This window comes from Mobula hypostoma, chromosome 9, assembly GCF_963921235.1.
Source record: "Mobula hypostoma chromosome 9, sMobHyp1.1, whole genome shotgun sequence".
Classification (NCBI taxonomy): Eukaryota; Metazoa; Chordata; class Chondrichthyes; order Myliobatiformes; family Myliobatidae; genus Mobula; species Mobula hypostoma.
In genome coordinates, this window is record NC_086105.1 from 1029631 (window position 1) to 1047124 (window position 17494).

A 17494-nucleotide genomic window follows, 5' to 3' on the forward strand; every position below is an offset into this window, starting at 1 on the left:
CATTTTGCAATTCGCCTACCGGAGCAACAGGTCAACGGCAGATGCCATCTCTCTAGCCCTACATTCCTCCTTAGAACACCCGGAGAATAAAGACGCATACGTAAGGCTCCTTTTCATTGACTACAGCTCTGCCTTTAATACCATCATTCCAAATAAACTGATTCCTAAGCTCCGGAACCTGGGCCTTAGCACTCAGATCTGCAGCTGGATCTTCAACTTCCTCACAGACAGGACCCAGGCTGTAAAAATAGGGGACAAGCTCTCCTCTACAATCACTCTGAGCACCGGTGCCCCACAAGGCTGTGTACTCAGCCCCCTGCTGTACTCACTGTACACCCATGATTGTGTAGCCAAGTTTCCATCGAACTCAATATATAAGTTTGCTGATGACACAACAATTGTAGGCTGTATCTCGGGTAATGATGAGTTTGAGTACAGAGAGGAAATTAAGAACCTGGTGGCATGGTGCAAAGACAATAACCTATCCCTCAATGTCAGCAAGATGAAGGAATTGGTTGTTGACTTCAGAAGGAGTAGTGGACTGCACGACCCAATTTACATCGGTGGTGCGCAAGTGGAACAGGTCAACAGCTTTAAGTTCCTCGGGGTCAATGTCACAAATGACCTGACTTGGTCCAACCAAGCAGAGTTCACTGCCAAGAAGGCCCACCAGTGCCTTTACTTCCTGAGAAAACTAAAGAAATTTGGCCTGTCCCCAAAAACCCTCACTAATTTTTATAGATGCACCATAGAAAGCATTCTTCTAGGGTGCATCACAACCTGGTATGGAAGTTGTCCTGTCCAAGACCGAAAGAAGCTGCAGAAGATCATGAACACAGCCCAGCACATCACACAAACCAATCTTCTGTCCTTGGACTCACTTTACACCGCACGCTCGGAGCAGTGCTGCCAGGATAATCAAGGACACAACCCACCCAGCCAACACACTTTTCGTCTCTCTTCCCTCCGGGAGAAGGCTCAGGAGCTTGAAGACTCGTACGGCCAGATTTGGGAACACCTTCTTTCCAACTGTGATAAGACTGCTGAACGAATCTTGACCAGGATCTGGGCCATACCCTCCAAATATCCGGACCTGCCTCTCGGTTTTTTTGCACTACCTTACTTTCCATTTTTCTATTTTCTATTTATGATTTATAATTTAAATTTTTAATATTTACTAATTTTAACTATTTTTTATATTTTTAATATTTAAAATTTGTAATCCAGGGAGTGGGAAGTGCAGAATCAAATATCGTTGTGATGATTTACGTTCTAGTATCAATAGTTTGGCGACAATAAAGTATAAAGTATAGAAGGACTTTGAAGCAGCAGATCACTGTAGGAACCTGATCTCTAGCCCTCTCTCTGCACCCCCCCAATCTGTCTATGCTTGATCAGGAGAGCTCAAATTAAAAATTAGTTTAAAATTTCAAAGTTTCCTTCACCATTAGGAATTAACTTTGTAACATGTTTGATGTTCTAGAGAACTGGGAACATTTCTTCAGTTTATTTCTGATAGATCAGAGCCATTAGCTGGCCTGAAATTCTAAATGTCTCAGACTAGATGAGTATCAAATGTAACAGTGACCCAAATACATCTCTCAGATCCTGCAGATATGTCTAGCAGTTGGGGTCACGGCTGCAGCGCTCATTGTTGGAGCTGCAACGGATCTTGTTGGTTTGATGTGTATTGACCAAAATTGTTGCATCCATCACTTCTTTTTCCATGCTGTTCTTTGCCAGTTTGTATTTTTGTTAAAGGGAATTTGGGAATGTGATACACACTGCCCTCAGCTGAGGCAGAAACTTTCCCTTAGTAGCATCAGCATCAGGTAGACGACTAGAAGTACCTGGTGACATGAACTGGCTGGCTTAGAGAATAGATAGATAGATATACTTTGTTGATCCCAAGGGAAGTTGGGTTTCGTTACAGCCGCACCAACCAAGAATAGAGCATAAATATAGCAATACAAAAACCATGAACAATCAAACAACAAAATGCAAACTATACCAGATGGAAAATAAGTCCAGGACCAGTCTATTGGCTCAGGGTGTCTGACCCTCCATGGGAGGAGCTGGAAGTTTGATGGCCACAGGCAGGAACGAACTCCTGTGCCACCCGGTGTTGAATCTCAGTGGAATGTGGCCGAAGTCCAACAGTAAAAAGTTCAATATCCGGTCTACGAACACGTTCCTCGATCTTAATATGACCCGGATCGCAGAAAAGCTTCCCCGTCTCCCCTCCCCCTCCCTCTTCCCCGTCTCCCCTCCCCCTCCCTCTTCCCCATCTCCCCTCCCCCTTCCTCTTCCCCGTCTCCCCTCCTCCCCTTCCATGTCTCCCCTCTCCCTCCCTCTTTCCCGTCTCCCCTCCCCCTCCCTCTTCCCCGTCTCCCCTCCCCGTCCCTCTCCCCTTCCCCTCCCTCTCCCCTTCCCCTCCCTCTCCCCTTCCCTGTCTCCTCCCTCTCCCCCTTCCCCGCCTCCCCTCCCTCTCCCCCTTCCCCGTCTCCCCTCCCTCTCCCCCTTCCCCGTCTCCTCCCTCTCCCTCTTTCTTCCCTCCTCCTCCTCCCCCTCTGCCATCCAGCTCCTCAGGATTCAGTGTGAGGAGTCAGATTGAGGGTCTTCCAGACACACAGTGCCAGCTTCACTGCACCCTGTCTGGTGTAAACGATACGTCGACACAACTCAGCCATGCTCTGTGAGATGGGGGAGCTGGTGGCTGGTGCTGGGTTTACCCACAGGGGCCTGCCTTTGGAGGAGTGAGGGATTTGAGGCTGTGAGATTGTGCAGGGGTCTATCAGAGTCACTGTCACTGTGCGCCTTGTGTTCTCACGATCACACAGTGACGGGTAGGAATGTCGAACAGAACGGGCATGAACCACCATGGGATTTTTCAATTAGATCATCGCAGTTATTAAAGGCAAAGCATCTGCATCCAGGCTGTTGTTGCTAGTCTGTTACTATTTAATAGCCTGATTAAAACCACAGTTAGCTCACCATTAATACTATTAAATGATGATGATTTCTGAAATGACTATCGTTTAAGGGAGCATAGCGTCAGCTCAAGTGGCAAAACCTCCATGAATGAATCGACAGGACCATTCTGACATCAGGCTTCCAATTATAAGTGATCAGGCTGCTTGTTTCTGTGTGTTGTGCCCAGCTGTCTGTGTCAGCTCTGAGGATATGAGCTTGCTCAGGCACATCATTGAGGCCAGGCCGCCCCCTCTGCTTGACCCCACTCCCAGCTCCGAGGAATACTGGACTCCAGCATCTGCTCTCAGCGCAGCATGGTACAGCAGTGTAGCGATTAATGCAATGCTTTACAGTGCTAGTAATTGTGGTTCAATTCCCATCACTGTCTATAAGGGGTCTGTTCGTTCTCCCGGTGACAGTGTGGATTTCCTGGTGCTCTGCATCCCTCAGACTCCGCAGAGACATTCAGGCTAAGGTCAGTAAGTTGTGGTTACACTGTGTGGCGCCGGAATGTGCGGCAACACTTGCGGGCTGCCCCCAGCACATCCCCATTCTGTGCTGGTTGTTGACAAACAACACATTTCACTGCACGCTTCGAGCTGCTGATGTACGTGTGACAAATCAAGCTCATCTTTAATCATTAGGCTGTGCTACTCAGCCCGAACGGCGTGGGGAATGGCACTGAAGATCAGAACTGCAGTGATCCCAACTCCCTTGTCTGTCTCTGCTAACACATGCTGGCTCTTCACCACTGACATCACCAGCTCTTTTCATTACTTTGGTTACGAGATAACCATTGCTGTCTAGAATAACCTGCTTGCCGTGTGACGCATCGAGCTGAAGGACCAGGCTCTTGGCAGGGCCAGGGAATCTGCAGTGGAAAGAATGGTAAACAGATAACAGAGGCACAGTTCCCTCCGGGGCACCTCACTCCACACCACCAACTCCAGGCTCAGCCCTGCTAAAGCTGAGGATTATCTGCCCTCAATCCTAACACGTACTGTACTCCACACACATCAACAGATTGTTGGAACAAGCCCTGCGCCAGCGCCGCTGGGGGACACCAGCTTATTTTGTGATCCTGCACTGTGGTGCTGAGTTGTGACGTCTGTTTCTGTGTGTTTTGATCCACTGTTTGTGCGTCACGGTGACGTTGTGGATTGTGGTGGCCCTGTGGGCAGGAAGAGCGGGCTCCAGCTGAGTGTTGGACAGTTAAACCTGGTGACAGCTGAACGCGGCTGGTTCCCTGCTACCCCTGAGCTCATCACACATTGCCCAGACTCCAGGAACAGACGCTGCTTTCGTCAGACAAGCCTAGTGCCAGCACGACCTGACAACAGTCCACGACCCTGCAGAAACCTCGAACGTCACTAATCTGCATGCTTGTCAATGGGAGAAGAGAAAATTTACTGATATTTGCCAGTGAGTTCACAGACTAGATGGGCTGAAGGGTTGCTTCTGTGCTTTAGTGTTCTATGACTCTATCTGAACCACCCAATCTCTGACCACAGACCATGGGGTAGGGTGACTGGGCAGTAACTGCACTAGTGTGACAATATCTTCCCTTTTAACCGCACTGCATTTCTACCAGATCAACAATACTGTCTGGTGTGTCATTACCCTGTTTGCCCATGGCAGTGTTCACCAGTGTGTGAGTTTAAAGTATCTCACTTGGCCTACTGTGATCAGTTTTGGGCCCCTTGTCTTAGAAAGGATGTGCTGAAACTTGAGAGGATTCAAAGGAGGTTCACGAAAATGATTCCATGATTGAAAGGCTTGTCATATGAAGAGTGTTTGATGGCTCTGGGCCTGTATTCACTGGAATTCAGAAGAATGAGGGGTGACCTATCAAATGATGAAAGGTCTTGACAGAGTGGATATGGACAGAATGTTTCCTGTGTTCGGAGATTCTAGGACCAGAGGACACAGCCTCAGAATAGAGGAGAGTGATTTTAGAATGGAGATGAGAATAGATTTCTTCAACCAAAGTGTGGTAAATCTGTGAGTTCTTTGCCAAGGCAGCTGTGGAGGCCAAGTCTTTATGTATATCTAAGGAAGAGGTTAATAGATTCTTGATTGATTAGGGCATGAAGGGATACCGGGAGAAGGCAGGAGATTGTGTCTGAGAGGATACATGGATCAGCCATGATGAAATATAGGAGAAGACTTGATGGGCCAAATGGCCTAGTTCTCATGTATCTTATGGTCTTATTTCCTGTCCCTGTTCAGAGTGCTTACTCTGCCAGGCTGGTGGCGATTAGTGTGAGTGATCGGTGGTTACCAGGTGAACGGTGATTGGTGTGAGTGATCGGTGGTTACCAGGGTCATTAGTGTGAATGATCGGTGGTTAGTGTGAGTAATCGGTGGTTACCGGGTGAATGGTGATTGGTGTGAGTGATCGGTGGTTACCAGGGTGATTAGTGTGAGTGATCGGTGGTTACCGGGTGAACGGTGGTTAGTGTGAGTGATCATGGTTACCAGGGTGATTAGTGTGAGTGATCGGTGGTTACCAGGTGAACGGTGGTTGGTGTGGGTGATCGGTGGTTGCCGGGTGAACGGTGATTGGTGTGAGTGATCGGTAGTTACCAGGGTCATTAGTGTGAGTGATCGGTGGTTAGTGTGAGTAATCGGTGGTTACCGGGTGAATGGTGATTGGTGTGACTGATCATGGTTACCAGGGTGATTAGTGTGAGTGATCGGTGGTTACCAGCTGAACGGTGATTGGTGTGATTGATCGGTGGTTACTGGGTGAACGGTGGTTGGTGTGAATGATTGGTGGTTACGGGGTAAATAGTGGTTGGTGTGAGTGATCGGTGGTTACCGGGTGAACGGTGATTGATGTGAGCGAACGGTGGTTACCAGGTGAACAGTGGTTACTGGGTGAACGGTGGTTAGTGTGAGTGATCGGTGGTTACCGGGTGAACAGTGGTTACGGGGTAAACGATGGTTGGTGTGAGTGATCGGTGGTTGCCGGGTGATCGGTGGTTACTGGGTAAACGATGAGTGATCGGTGGTTACTAGGTAAACGGTGGTTGGTGTGAGTGATCGGTGGTTACTGGGTGAACGGTGGTTGGTGTGAGTGATCGGTGGTTACGGGGTGAATGGTGGTTGGTGTGAGTGATCGGTGGTTGCCGGGTGATCGGTGGTTACTGGGTAAACGGTGATTGGTGTGAGTGATCGGTGGTTACCGGGTGAACGGTGGTTGGTGTGAGTGATCGATGGTTACTGGGTGAACAGTGGTTAGTGTGAGTGATCGGTGGTTGCCGGGTGAACGGTGGTTGGTGTGAGTGATCGGTGGTTGCCGGGTGAACGGTGGTTGGTGTGAGTGATCGGTGGTTACTGGGTGAATGGTGGTTGGTGTGAATGATTGGTGGTTACGGGGTAAATGGTGGTTGGCGTGAGTGATCGGTGGTTACCGGGTGAACAGTGGTTAGTGTGAGTGATCGGTGGTTACCGGGTGAACGGTGGTTGGTGTGAGTGATCGGTGGTTACGGGGTGAATGGTGGTTGGTGTGAGTGATCGGTGGTTACCGGGTAAATAGTGGTTGGTGTGAGTGATTGATGGTTACCGGGTGAACAGTGATTGGTGTGAGTGATCGGTGGTTACCAGGTGAACAGTGGTTACCGGGTGAACGGTGGTTCGTGTGAGTGATCGGTGGTTACTGGGTGAACGGTGGTTGGTGTGAGTGATTAGTGGTTACAGGGTAAATGGTGGTTGGTGTGAGTGATCGGTGGTTACCGGGTGAACAGTGGTTACGGGGTGAACGGTGGTTGGAGTGAGTGATCGGTGGTTACTGGGTGAACAGTGGTTAGTGTGAGTGATCGGTGGTTACCGAGTGAACGGTGGTTGGTGTGAGTGATTGGTGGTTACGGGGTAAATGGTGGTTGGTGTGAGTGATTGGTGGTTACCTGGTGTACGGTGGTTATGGTTATAGACCATAAGACGTAGGAGCACAATGGGGCCACTTGGCCCAGCAGGTTCGTCAGGCAAGACCTTTCCCTGAAGGAAACCATGCTGACTTTGTACTATCTTGTCCTGTGTCACCAATTACTCCATCACTTCATCCTTAACAATTGACTCCAACATCTTCCCAACCACTGAGGTCAGACTAACTGATCTATAATTTATTTTCTGCTGCCTTCCATTTCTTAAACAGAGGAGTGACATTTGCAGTTTTCCAGTCCTCCAGAACTATACCAGAGTCTGATGATTTTTGAAAGACCATTCCTAATGCCTCCATAATCTCTACCACTACATCTTTCAGAACCTCAGGGTACAGTTCATCTGGTCTGGACGACACATATACCCTTAGGTCTTTCAGCTTTTTGAGCTCCTTCTCCCTGGTGATAGTAACTGCACTCACTTCTCTTCCTTCAGACACTACAACATCAGGCACACTGCTAGTGTCTTCCACAGTGAAGACTGATGCAAAATACTCATTTAGTTCATCTGCCATCTCCTTGTCCCCCATTATTATTTCTCCTGCCTCATTTTCTAGTGGCCCAATATCCACTCTCATCTCTCTTTTAAAAAAACTTCTACTCTCCATTTTACTCTCCACTGATCTCCCTCCTGGCACTTATCCGTGTAAGTGGAACAAGTGCTACACATGCCCTTACACTTCCTCCCTTACCACCATTCAGGGCCCCAAACAGTCCTTCCAGGTGAGGCATCACTTCACCTGTGAGTCGACTGGGGTGATATACTGCGTCCGGTGCTCCCGATGTGGCCTTTTATATATTGGTGAGACCCGACGCAGACTGGGAGACCGCTTTGCTGAACATCTACGCTCTGTCTGCCAGAGAAAGCAGGATCTCCCAGTGGCCACACATTTTAATTCCACATCCCATTCCCATTCTGACATGTCTATCCACGGCCTCCTCTACTGTAAAGATGAAGCCACACTCAGGTTGGAGGAACAACACCTTATATTCCGTCTGGGTAGCCTCCAACCTGATGGCATGAACATTGACTTCTCTAACTTCCGCTAGGCCCCACCTCCCCCTCGTACCCCAGCTGTTACTCATTTTTATGCACACATTCTTTCTCTCACTCTCCTTTTTCTCCCTCTGTCCCTCTGAATATACCTCTTGCCCATCCTCTGGGTCACCCCCCCCCCCCCGTCTTTCTTCCCGGACCTCCTGTCCCATGATCCTCTCGTATCCCCTTTTGCCTATCACCTGTCCAGCTCTCGGCTCTATCCCTCCCCCTCCTGTCTTCTTCTATCATTTTGCATCTCCCCCTCCCCCTCCAGCTTTCAAATCCCTTACTCACTCTTCCTTCAGTTAGTCCTGACGAAGGGTCTCGGCCTGAAACGTCGACTGCGCCTCTTCCTATAAATGCTGCTTGGCCTGCTGCGTTCACCAGCAACTTTGATGTATGTTACTCTCCATTTTGATATTGTTTGCGAGCTCGCTTTCATGTTTCATCTTTTCCCTCCTCATGACTCTTTTAGTTGCTGTCTGCAGTGTTTTAAAAGCTTCCCAATCCTCTGCCTTCCCAATAATTTTTGCATTGTTATATGCTGTCTCTTGTTTTTACCATAGAACCATAGAATACTACAGCACAGAAAACAGGCCATTTGGCCCTTCTAGTCTGTGCAGAAACATTATTCCGCTCGTCCCATTGACCTGCACCCAGTCCATAACCCTCCAGACCTCTCCCATCCATGTATCTATCCAATTTATTCTTAAAACTTAAGAGTGAACCTGCATTTACCATGTCAGATGGCAGCTCGTTCCACACTCCCACCACTCTCTGAGTGAAGAAGTTCCCCCTAATGTTCCCCCTAAACCTTTCCCCTTTCACCCTAAAGCCATGTCCTCTCGTATTTATCTCTCCTAATCTAAGTGGAAAAAGCCTACTTGCATTTACTCTGTCTATACCCCTCATAATTTTGTAAACTTCTGTCAATTCCCTCCTCATTCTTCTATGCTCCAAGGAATAAAGTCCTAACCTGTTCAATCTTTCCCTGTAACTCAACTCCGGAAGACCCGGCAACATCCTAGAAAATCTTCTCTGCACTCTTTCAATCTTACTGATATCCTTCCTATAGTTAGGTGACCAGAACTGTACACAATACGCCAAATTTGGCCTCACCAATGTCTTATACAACCTTCCCATAACATCCCAACTCCTGTACTCAATACTTTGATTTATGAATACCAGGATGACAAAAGCCTTCTTCACAACCCTGTCTACCTGTGACGCCACTTTCAGGGAATTATGTATCTGAAGTTACATCAGCTTTGACTTCCCTTGTCAGCCACTATTGTACTATTTTGCCATTTGCGTATTTCTTCATTTTTGGAATACATCTTTCCATTTCCTGCTGCAATCTGTTGTCCACGTCCCAGCTGCTGTTGGGAGATCTGTATATAACTGCCATCAGGATCATTTTACCCTTACAGTTTCTCGACTCAATCCACAAGGATTCAACATCTTTCTATCCTACATTAGTTGAACTTTCAATTAATGTGATGCCATTCTTTACCGGCTGAGCCACACCATCTGCTCTGCCTACCTTCCTATCCCTCCGACATAACATGCAACCTTGGACATTCAGCTCCCAACTACAACCACCCTTCAGCCACAATTCAGTGATGGCCACAGCATCATACCTGACAATCTGTAATAGTACAAGATCATCCACCTTATTTCTTATACTCCATGCATTGAGATATAACCCTTTGAGTACTGAAGTATTGGTCAGGGGCGGGGATTCAGATTTCTGAATAATTGGGACATTTTCTGGGGCAGGTGGGATCTCTACAAAAGGGACAGGTTGCACTTGAAGCTGAAGGGACCAATATTCTTGCAGGCAGGTTTACTAGAGCTGCTGGGAGTGGTTTAAACTAATCTGGCAGGGGGATGAGAACCAGTACGACAGAGCTGAGGATGAGCCAGCAGGTTTACAAGTAGATGATGGGTGTAACATGAATGTAAGGAAGGACAAGCCAATGATTGGGTGCAGACAGAGCAAAGAGTTCAATTGTACCACAGAGGCAAAATTCAAAAGAGTGAAGAATGCAGGCCTGAAGGTGCTGTATTTAAATGCGCATAGCATTCAGAATAAGCTGGATGAACTCGTAGCACATTTAGAGATTGATCAGTATGACATTGTGGGCATCACTGTGTCGTGGCTGAAAGAAGGCCGTAGTTAGGAGCTTAACATCAAAGGATGTGCTTTGTATCGAAAGGACAGGCAGGAAGCACAGGTGGTGGTGTGGCTCTGTTGGTAAGAGGTGGAATTACATCTTTAGAAAGAGGTGACATGGGGTCAGAGAATGTTGAATTTTTGAGGGTGGAGTTAAGAAATTGCAAGGGTGAAAAAACCATTATGGGAATCCTATATAGGGCTCTAAATAGTAGCCAAGATGTGGGTTTGAGATTGCAAAGGGAGCTAGAAAAGGCATGTTATAAGGGTAATGACACAATTGTAATGGGGGATTTCAATATGCAAGGAGATTGCGAAAACCAGGTTGGTTTTGGATCTCAAGAGGAGGAATTTGTTGAATGCCTATGAGGTGGCTTTTTAGAGCAGCTTGTGCTTGAGCCTACTTGAGGAAAGGCCATCTTAGACTGGGTATTGTATTATAACACCGATCTTATTAGGGAGCTTAATGTAAAGGAACCTTTAGGAGACAGTGATGATAATATGATTGAATTCATACTATAATTTGAGAGAGAGAAGCATAAGTCACACTTATCAGTTCACAGTGGGATAAAAGGTTTTACAGAGGCAAGAGAGAGGAGCTTGCCCAGGTGGACTGGAGGAGGATACTGGCAAGGATGATGGCAGAGCAGAGATGGCTGAAGTTTCTGGGAATAATTCACAAGCCACAGGATAGATATGTCCCACAGAGGAAGATGTTCTCAGATAGTAGGGGTAGGCAACCTGGCTGATGAGGGAAGTTAAGGACTGCATAAAACCCAAGGAAGGGGCATATAAGGTAGCAAAAGTGAGTGGGAAGTTGGGTGATTGGAAAGTTTTTAAAATCCAAAAAAGGACACCTAAAAAGCTATAAGAAGGGAAAAGTTGAAATATGAGGGCGACCTAGCCAATAATATAAAGCAGGATACTGAAAGTTTTTTCAGTGCTATGAAGAGTAAAAGGGAGTGAGAACTGATATTGGACCACTGGTGTCTCTGCCATTCGAATTCTTCTTGACCTCAGCGCAGCGTTCGATACTGTGGATCACACCATTTTAATAGACCGTCTCCAGTACGGGGTTGGTGTTGATGGCACTGCCTTGAACTGGTTCACATCCTACCTCAAAAATAGAAGCTTCTCCATCAGCATAGGCAAATTTTCCTCTTCTCCAGCTAGCGTCTCCTGCGGGGTCCCACAAGGTTCCATCCTAGGTCCCATTGTTTTCTCTATATACATGCTTCCCCTCGGCCAAATCATTCAAAAATACGTCATTTCTTTCCACTGTTATGCTGACGACACACTGCTTTATCTCCCTCTGAAACCAAACGACCAGTCAAATCCAGTCAGCCTCTTGAACTGCCTTGAGGACATAAAGTGTTGGATGGCACAAAACTTCTTACAGCTGAACGAAGGCAAGTCTGAAGTTGTCCTATTTGGCCCCCCTGACTCCATCAAAGTGACTTACCAACAGTCTTGGTAACCTGTCCACCCTTGTCAAACCCCATGTCAAAAACCTTGGTGTGATATTTGATTCCACCTTTAAGTTTGACAAGCAAGTTAATGCGGTAATAAAAGCCAGTTTTTTCTAGCTTCGTACTATTGCCAAAATCAAGCAGTTTCTCTCTTTCAAAGATCTCGAGAAAGTCATCCACGCCCTTGTATCCTCCTGCTTGGACTACTCCAACTCCCTGTATACTGGGATTAGTCAGTTGTCCCTGTCCCATCTCCAACTGGTCCAGAACGCCGCAGCCAGGCTCCTGACAGGTGCCCGGAAGAGGGACCATATTACTCCTATCCTGGCCTCCCTCCACTGGCTGCCTGTGCGGTTCAGAATTGATTTTAAGATTCTCCTGTTTGTTTATAAACCCCTAAATGAGCTGCCCCCTTCTTATATCACAGACCTTCTACCCCTTATTCTACCTCCGCGTCCCTCAGGTCAGCTGACTTGGGGCTCCTGGCTGTCCTGCGATCTAAACTTAAGCTCAGGGGTGACCGTGCCTTTGCTGTTGTAGCCCCTAGACTGTGGAACAGCATTCCCCTCGCTATCAGATCTGCCCCCTCCATCAACTCTTTTAAATCCAGGCTCAAAACTTACTTTTATTCACTAGCGTTTGAATCCTCCTGATGTGGCTGATTTTTGGCTTGAGCCTCAGCCCTTGTGTTGTTTCTTTTGTGCCTATAAGCTGTTTGCCTTGTTGGTTATGTCTGTGTTTCTCGTATTTGTAATTTTAGCTATTCTGCTCTGATCTGTACAGCACTTTGGTCAACGTGGGTTGTTTTGAAATGTGCTATATAAATAAATTTGACGATTTGATTGCTATTATAAAGGAAAAAGTGTGAGGTAAACTCCAAGGTCTTAAGGTGGATAAGTCACCTGGACCAGATGGACTACAACCCAGAGTCCTGAGAGAGGTTGCTGAAGAGATAGCGGATGAATTGATCATGATCTTTCAAGAATCACTTGATTCTGGCATGGTCCCAGAGGAATGGAAGATTGCAAATGTCACTCCACTCTTTAAGAGGGAGGAAGGCAAAAGAAAGGAAATTATAAGCTAGTTAGCCTAACCTCAATGGTTGGGAAAATGTTGGAGTCTAATATTAAGGATGAGGTTTCCAGGTACTTGGAGATTAATGATAAAATGTCAAAGTCAGAATGGTTTCTGTAAAGGGAAATCTTGCCAAGCAAATCTGTTAAAGTTCTTTGAGGAAGTAACAAGCAGGGTGGACAAAGGAGAGGCAGTGGATGTCATTTACTTGGATTTTCAGAAGATGTCTGATAAGGTGCCTCACATGAAGCTGCTGAACAAGATAAAATTCTATAGCATTACAAGAATTATATTGGCATGGATAGCAGAATAGCTGACAGGCAGGAGGCAGCAAATGAGAATAAAAGGGGCCTTTTCTGGATACTGCCGGTGACTAGTCATGTTCCTCAGGGGTCAGTATTGGGACCGATACATTTCACATTGTTTGTCAAAGTATATTCAGATAATATTGTATATTCATATATTCAGATAATGGAACTAATAACTATGTGGCAAAGTTTGCGGATGATACAAAGATAGTTGGAAGAGTAGGTAGTGCTGAGGAAGCAAAGCGATTGCAGCAAGACTTAGACAAATTGGAAGATGGAATCCAGTGTTGGGAAATGTATGATAATGCAGTGTGGTAAAAGGAACAATAGTGCGGACTATTATCTAAATGGGGAGAAGGTTCAAACATCAGAGGTGCAGAGGGACTTGGGAATCCTTGTGCAAGACTCCCAGAAGGATAATTTACAGGTTGAGTCTGTGGTAAAGAAGGCAAATGCAATGTTGACATTTATTTCAAGGGGATAGAATATAAAAGCAAAAAAATAATGCTGAGCCTTTATAAGTCACTAGTCTGGCCGCACTTGGAGTAGTGTCAACAGGTTTGGGCTCCTTCCTCAGGATGTGTTGTCGTTGGAGAGAGTCCAGAGGAGGTTCACGAGGATGATTACAGGCATGAAAGGGTTAACTTAGGAGCATTTGGCAGCTTTGGGCCTGTACTCACTGGAATTTAGAAGAATGCGGGGAGATCTCATTGAAACCTACCAAATGTTGAAAGGACCAGAGTTGTGCAGAAGAAGTTTCCTATGGTGGGGTATCCAGAACTAGAGGGCACAACCTCAAAATTGAGGGACGGCTCTTTAGAACAGAAGTAAGGAGGAATTTTTTTAGCCAGAGAGTAGTAAATCTGTGGAATGCTCTGCCACTGACTGCAGTGGAGGCCAAGTCCATGGGTATATTTAAGGTGGAAGTTGATCGTTTCCTGATCGGTCAGGACATCAAAGGTAATGGTGAGAAGGCAGGTGTATGAGGTTGAGTGGGATCTGGGATCAGCCATGATGGAATGGCAGAGCAGACTCGATGGGATGAATGGCCTTATTCTGCTCCTGCGTCTTATGGTCTACTGTATTTGCTACCCTTTTTGATTCTGCATCCCTAATGCACTGAAACTCACCCTGCTGGCTGCAATTTTGTCCTGTCATCTGCTTGCCCTTTCCTGACAGTTGACTGCATGCTATCTTTGCATTTCTACTTTCCGTCCTATCCTGAGTCCCTTCACTCCAGTTCCCATCCCCCTGCCAAATTAGTTGTAAACCCTCCCCAACAGCTCTAACAAACCTGTCACGAGAATATTGGTCCTCCTCGGGTTCCAGTGCAACCTGTCACTTTTGAACAGGTCATACCTCTTCCAGAAGAGATCCCGATGATCCAAGAACCTGAAGCCCTGCCCCCTGCACCAGCTTCTCAGCCACAAATTTATCTGCCAAAATCATCCTGTTTCTACCCTCAATGGCATGAGGCACAGGCAGCAATCCCAGAAATTACTACCCAGGAGGTCCTGCTTCTCAGCTTTCTACCTAGCTCTCTAAATTCTCTTCTCAGGACCTCTTAGTTTCCTTCCTCTGTCATTGGTACCAACATGTACCAGGACATCTGGCTGTTCCCCCTCCCTCTCCAAAATGCTGTGGACGTGATCTGAGTCATCCCTGACCCTGGCACCTGGGAGGCAACATACCATCTGGGTGTCCCGTTCACATCCACAGAATCTCCTGTCTGCTCCTCTGACTATTGAGTCCCCTATCACTACCACCCCCCTCTTTTCCTTATTTTCCTTCTGCACCACAGACCTGTGCTCAGTGCCAGTAACCCAGTCTCCATGTCATTAGGGCATTCAGCCATCACCCACAACAGTATCCAGTACTTATTATTGAGGGGAATGGGCCCAGGGGTGCTCTGCACTCAATGTCTATTCAGCGTCACATTCCTTCTCCTGACAGTCACCCAGCTATTCACCTCTGCTACATACAGGTGACCACTTCCCTGTAACTTTGATCAATTATCTCCTCACTTGATAGGGTCTCCCAGGACTCCCAACATCCGACATGTAGAACACACAACAGCCATTTACTACACTAGGTACAGTAAGAGAGCCAGAGCCAGCGCCTCGTTCAGGCCGAAGCCTCCTTTGATCCAGAGCCTGACACTCCCACTCTTACCACAGGCCTACTCCCAGCAACACCACCCTGCTTGACCCTCTGTACTTCTAAACAAGCGTGGCTGACCTGTGAGAAACCTCGTCACTGTGGCCTGCTCCTGCCACTGACTGGGCCACTGGAATGATTCACCCTTACGGTTATAGTTAGTTACAGTTATGGTTGTGCTTGCAGTTACAGTTATAGTTAGGGTTACAGCCATGGTTATTGTTACATTTATGGTAACAGTGATGGTTATGGTTACTGTTAGGGTTACAGTCACAGTTATATTTACAGTACACTGACAATCACCAGCACACTGTTATTGTTACATTTATGTTGACATAGAACCATAGACCCATAGAAACTGCAGAACAGAAACAGGCCCTTTGGCCCTTCTTGGCTGTGCTGAACCATTTTCTGCCTAGTCCCACTGACCTGCACACGGACCATATCCCTCCATACGCCTCCCATCCATGTATCTGTCCAATTTATTCTTAAATGTTAAAAAAGAACCCGCATTTACCACCTCGTCTGGCAGCTCATTCCATACTCCCACCACTCTCTGTGTGAAGAAGCCCCCCCTAATGTTCCCTTTAAACTTTTCCCCCTCACCCTTAACCGATGTCCTCTGGTTTTTCTCTCCCCTTGCCTCAGTGGAAAAAGCCTGCTTGCATTCACTCTATCTATACCCATCATAATTTTATATACCTCTATCAAATCTCCCCTCATTCTTCTACGCTCCAGGGAATAAAGTCCTAACCTATTCAACCTTTCTCTGTAACTGAGTTTCTCAAGTCCCGGCAACATCCTTGTAAACCTTCTCTGCACTCTTTCAACCTTATTTATATCCTTCCTGTAACTTGGTGACCAAAACTGAACACAATACTCCAGATTCGGCCTCACCAATGCCTTATACAACCTCATCAGTGGTGATGGTTAGGGTTACAGTCACAGTTATATTTACAGTACATGGACAATCACCAGCACACTGTTGCGCCCCTCCACCTGCAGTTTAGTCTGTGCTAATATTCTACTCATACAGCAGCTGTCAGTGAGCCAGTGACAGATCTCTGCTCTGCTTCCCTCACTAACTGACCGGTAAAGCCAGACGTCTTTGTTTATTCAGACTTTGCGGCCTCGTTCCCTCTGCCTGTTGTTAACCAGACGTGTCCTTCTCTCCAGCTATGTGGCTGTGGGCTCCTGGGGGTAGGAATCTGGCTGTCGGCCACACAGGGAAACTTCGCCGTCCTGGCTCCCAGCCTGCCCTCATTGTCCGCTGCCAACCTGGTCATCGCCATCGGCACCATCGTCATGGTGGTCGGCTTCCTGGGCTGTCTCGGATCCATCAAAGAAAACAAGTGCCTACTCCTCAGTGTGAGTGACCGGGATGGGAGGGGTGAGAGGGGGGTTGGGGGGTGAGAGTGGGGATGGGAGGGGTGAGAGTGGGGATGGGAGGGGTGAGAGGGGGGTTGGGAGGGGTGAGAGTGGGGATGGGAGGGGTGAGAGTGGGGATGGGAGGGGTGAGAGCGGGGTTGCGGGGGTGAGAGTGGGGATGGGAGGGGTGAGAGTGGGTATGGGAGGGGTGAGAGGGGGGTTGGGGGGTGAGAGTGGGGATGGGAGGGGTGAGAGGGGGGTTGGGAGGGGTGAGAGGGGGGGAGGGGAGGGGTGAGAGTGGGGATGGGAGGGGTGAGAGGGGGGTTGGGAGGGGTGAGAGTGGGGATGGGAGGGGTGAGAGTGGGGATGGGAGGGGTGAGAGGGGGGTTGGGAGGGGTGAGAGTGGGGATGGGAGGGGTGAGAGTGGAGATGGGAGGGGTGAGAGGGGGGTGGGAGGGGTGAGAGGGAGGGTGGGAGGGGTGAGAGGGGGGATGGGAGGGGTGAGAGGGGGGTTGGGGGGCTGAGAGGGGGGTTGAGAGGTGAGAGTGGGGACGGGAGGGGTGAGAGTGGGGTTGGAGGGGTGAGAGTGGGGTTGGGAGGGGTGAGAGTGGGGATGGGAGGGGTGAGAGTGGGGTTGGGAGGGGTGAGAGGGGGGTTGGGAGGGTGAGAGTGGGGATGGGAGGGGTGAGAGGGGGGTTGGGAGGGGAGAGGGGGATGGGTGAGAGTGGGGATGGGAGGGGTGAGAGGGGGGGATTGGAGGGGTGAGAGTGGGGATGGGAGGGGTGAGAGGGGGGATGGGAGGGGTGAGAGGGGGGTTGGGAGGGGAGAGGGGGATGGGTGAGAGTGGGGATGGGAGGGGTGAGAGGGGGGATCGGAGGGGTGAGAGTGGGGATGGGAGGGGTGAAAGGGGGGTTGGGGTGAGAGTGGGGATGGGAGGGGTGAGAGGGGGGTTGGGAGGGGTGAGGGGGGGTTGGGGGGTGAGAGTGGGG

The 17494-nt window shown here is 48.2% G+C and overlaps 1 protein-coding gene across 3 annotated transcripts in view; it reads left to right on the forward strand.

The window, feature by feature from the left end:
* The window catches only part of LOC134351440 (tetraspanin-9-like), a 168808-nt gene that overhangs the window by 116662 nt on the left and 34652 nt on the right, over nucleotides 1-17494 (forward strand). For all 3 annotated transcript variants that reach the window (XM_063057562.1, XM_063057563.1, XM_063057561.1), the window contains one exon: nucleotides 16314-16505. In XM_063057562.1, the coding sequence (XP_062913632.1) occupies nucleotides 16314-16505 (192 nt within the window). The remainder of the gene's footprint in view (nucleotides 1-16313; nucleotides 16506-17494) is intronic.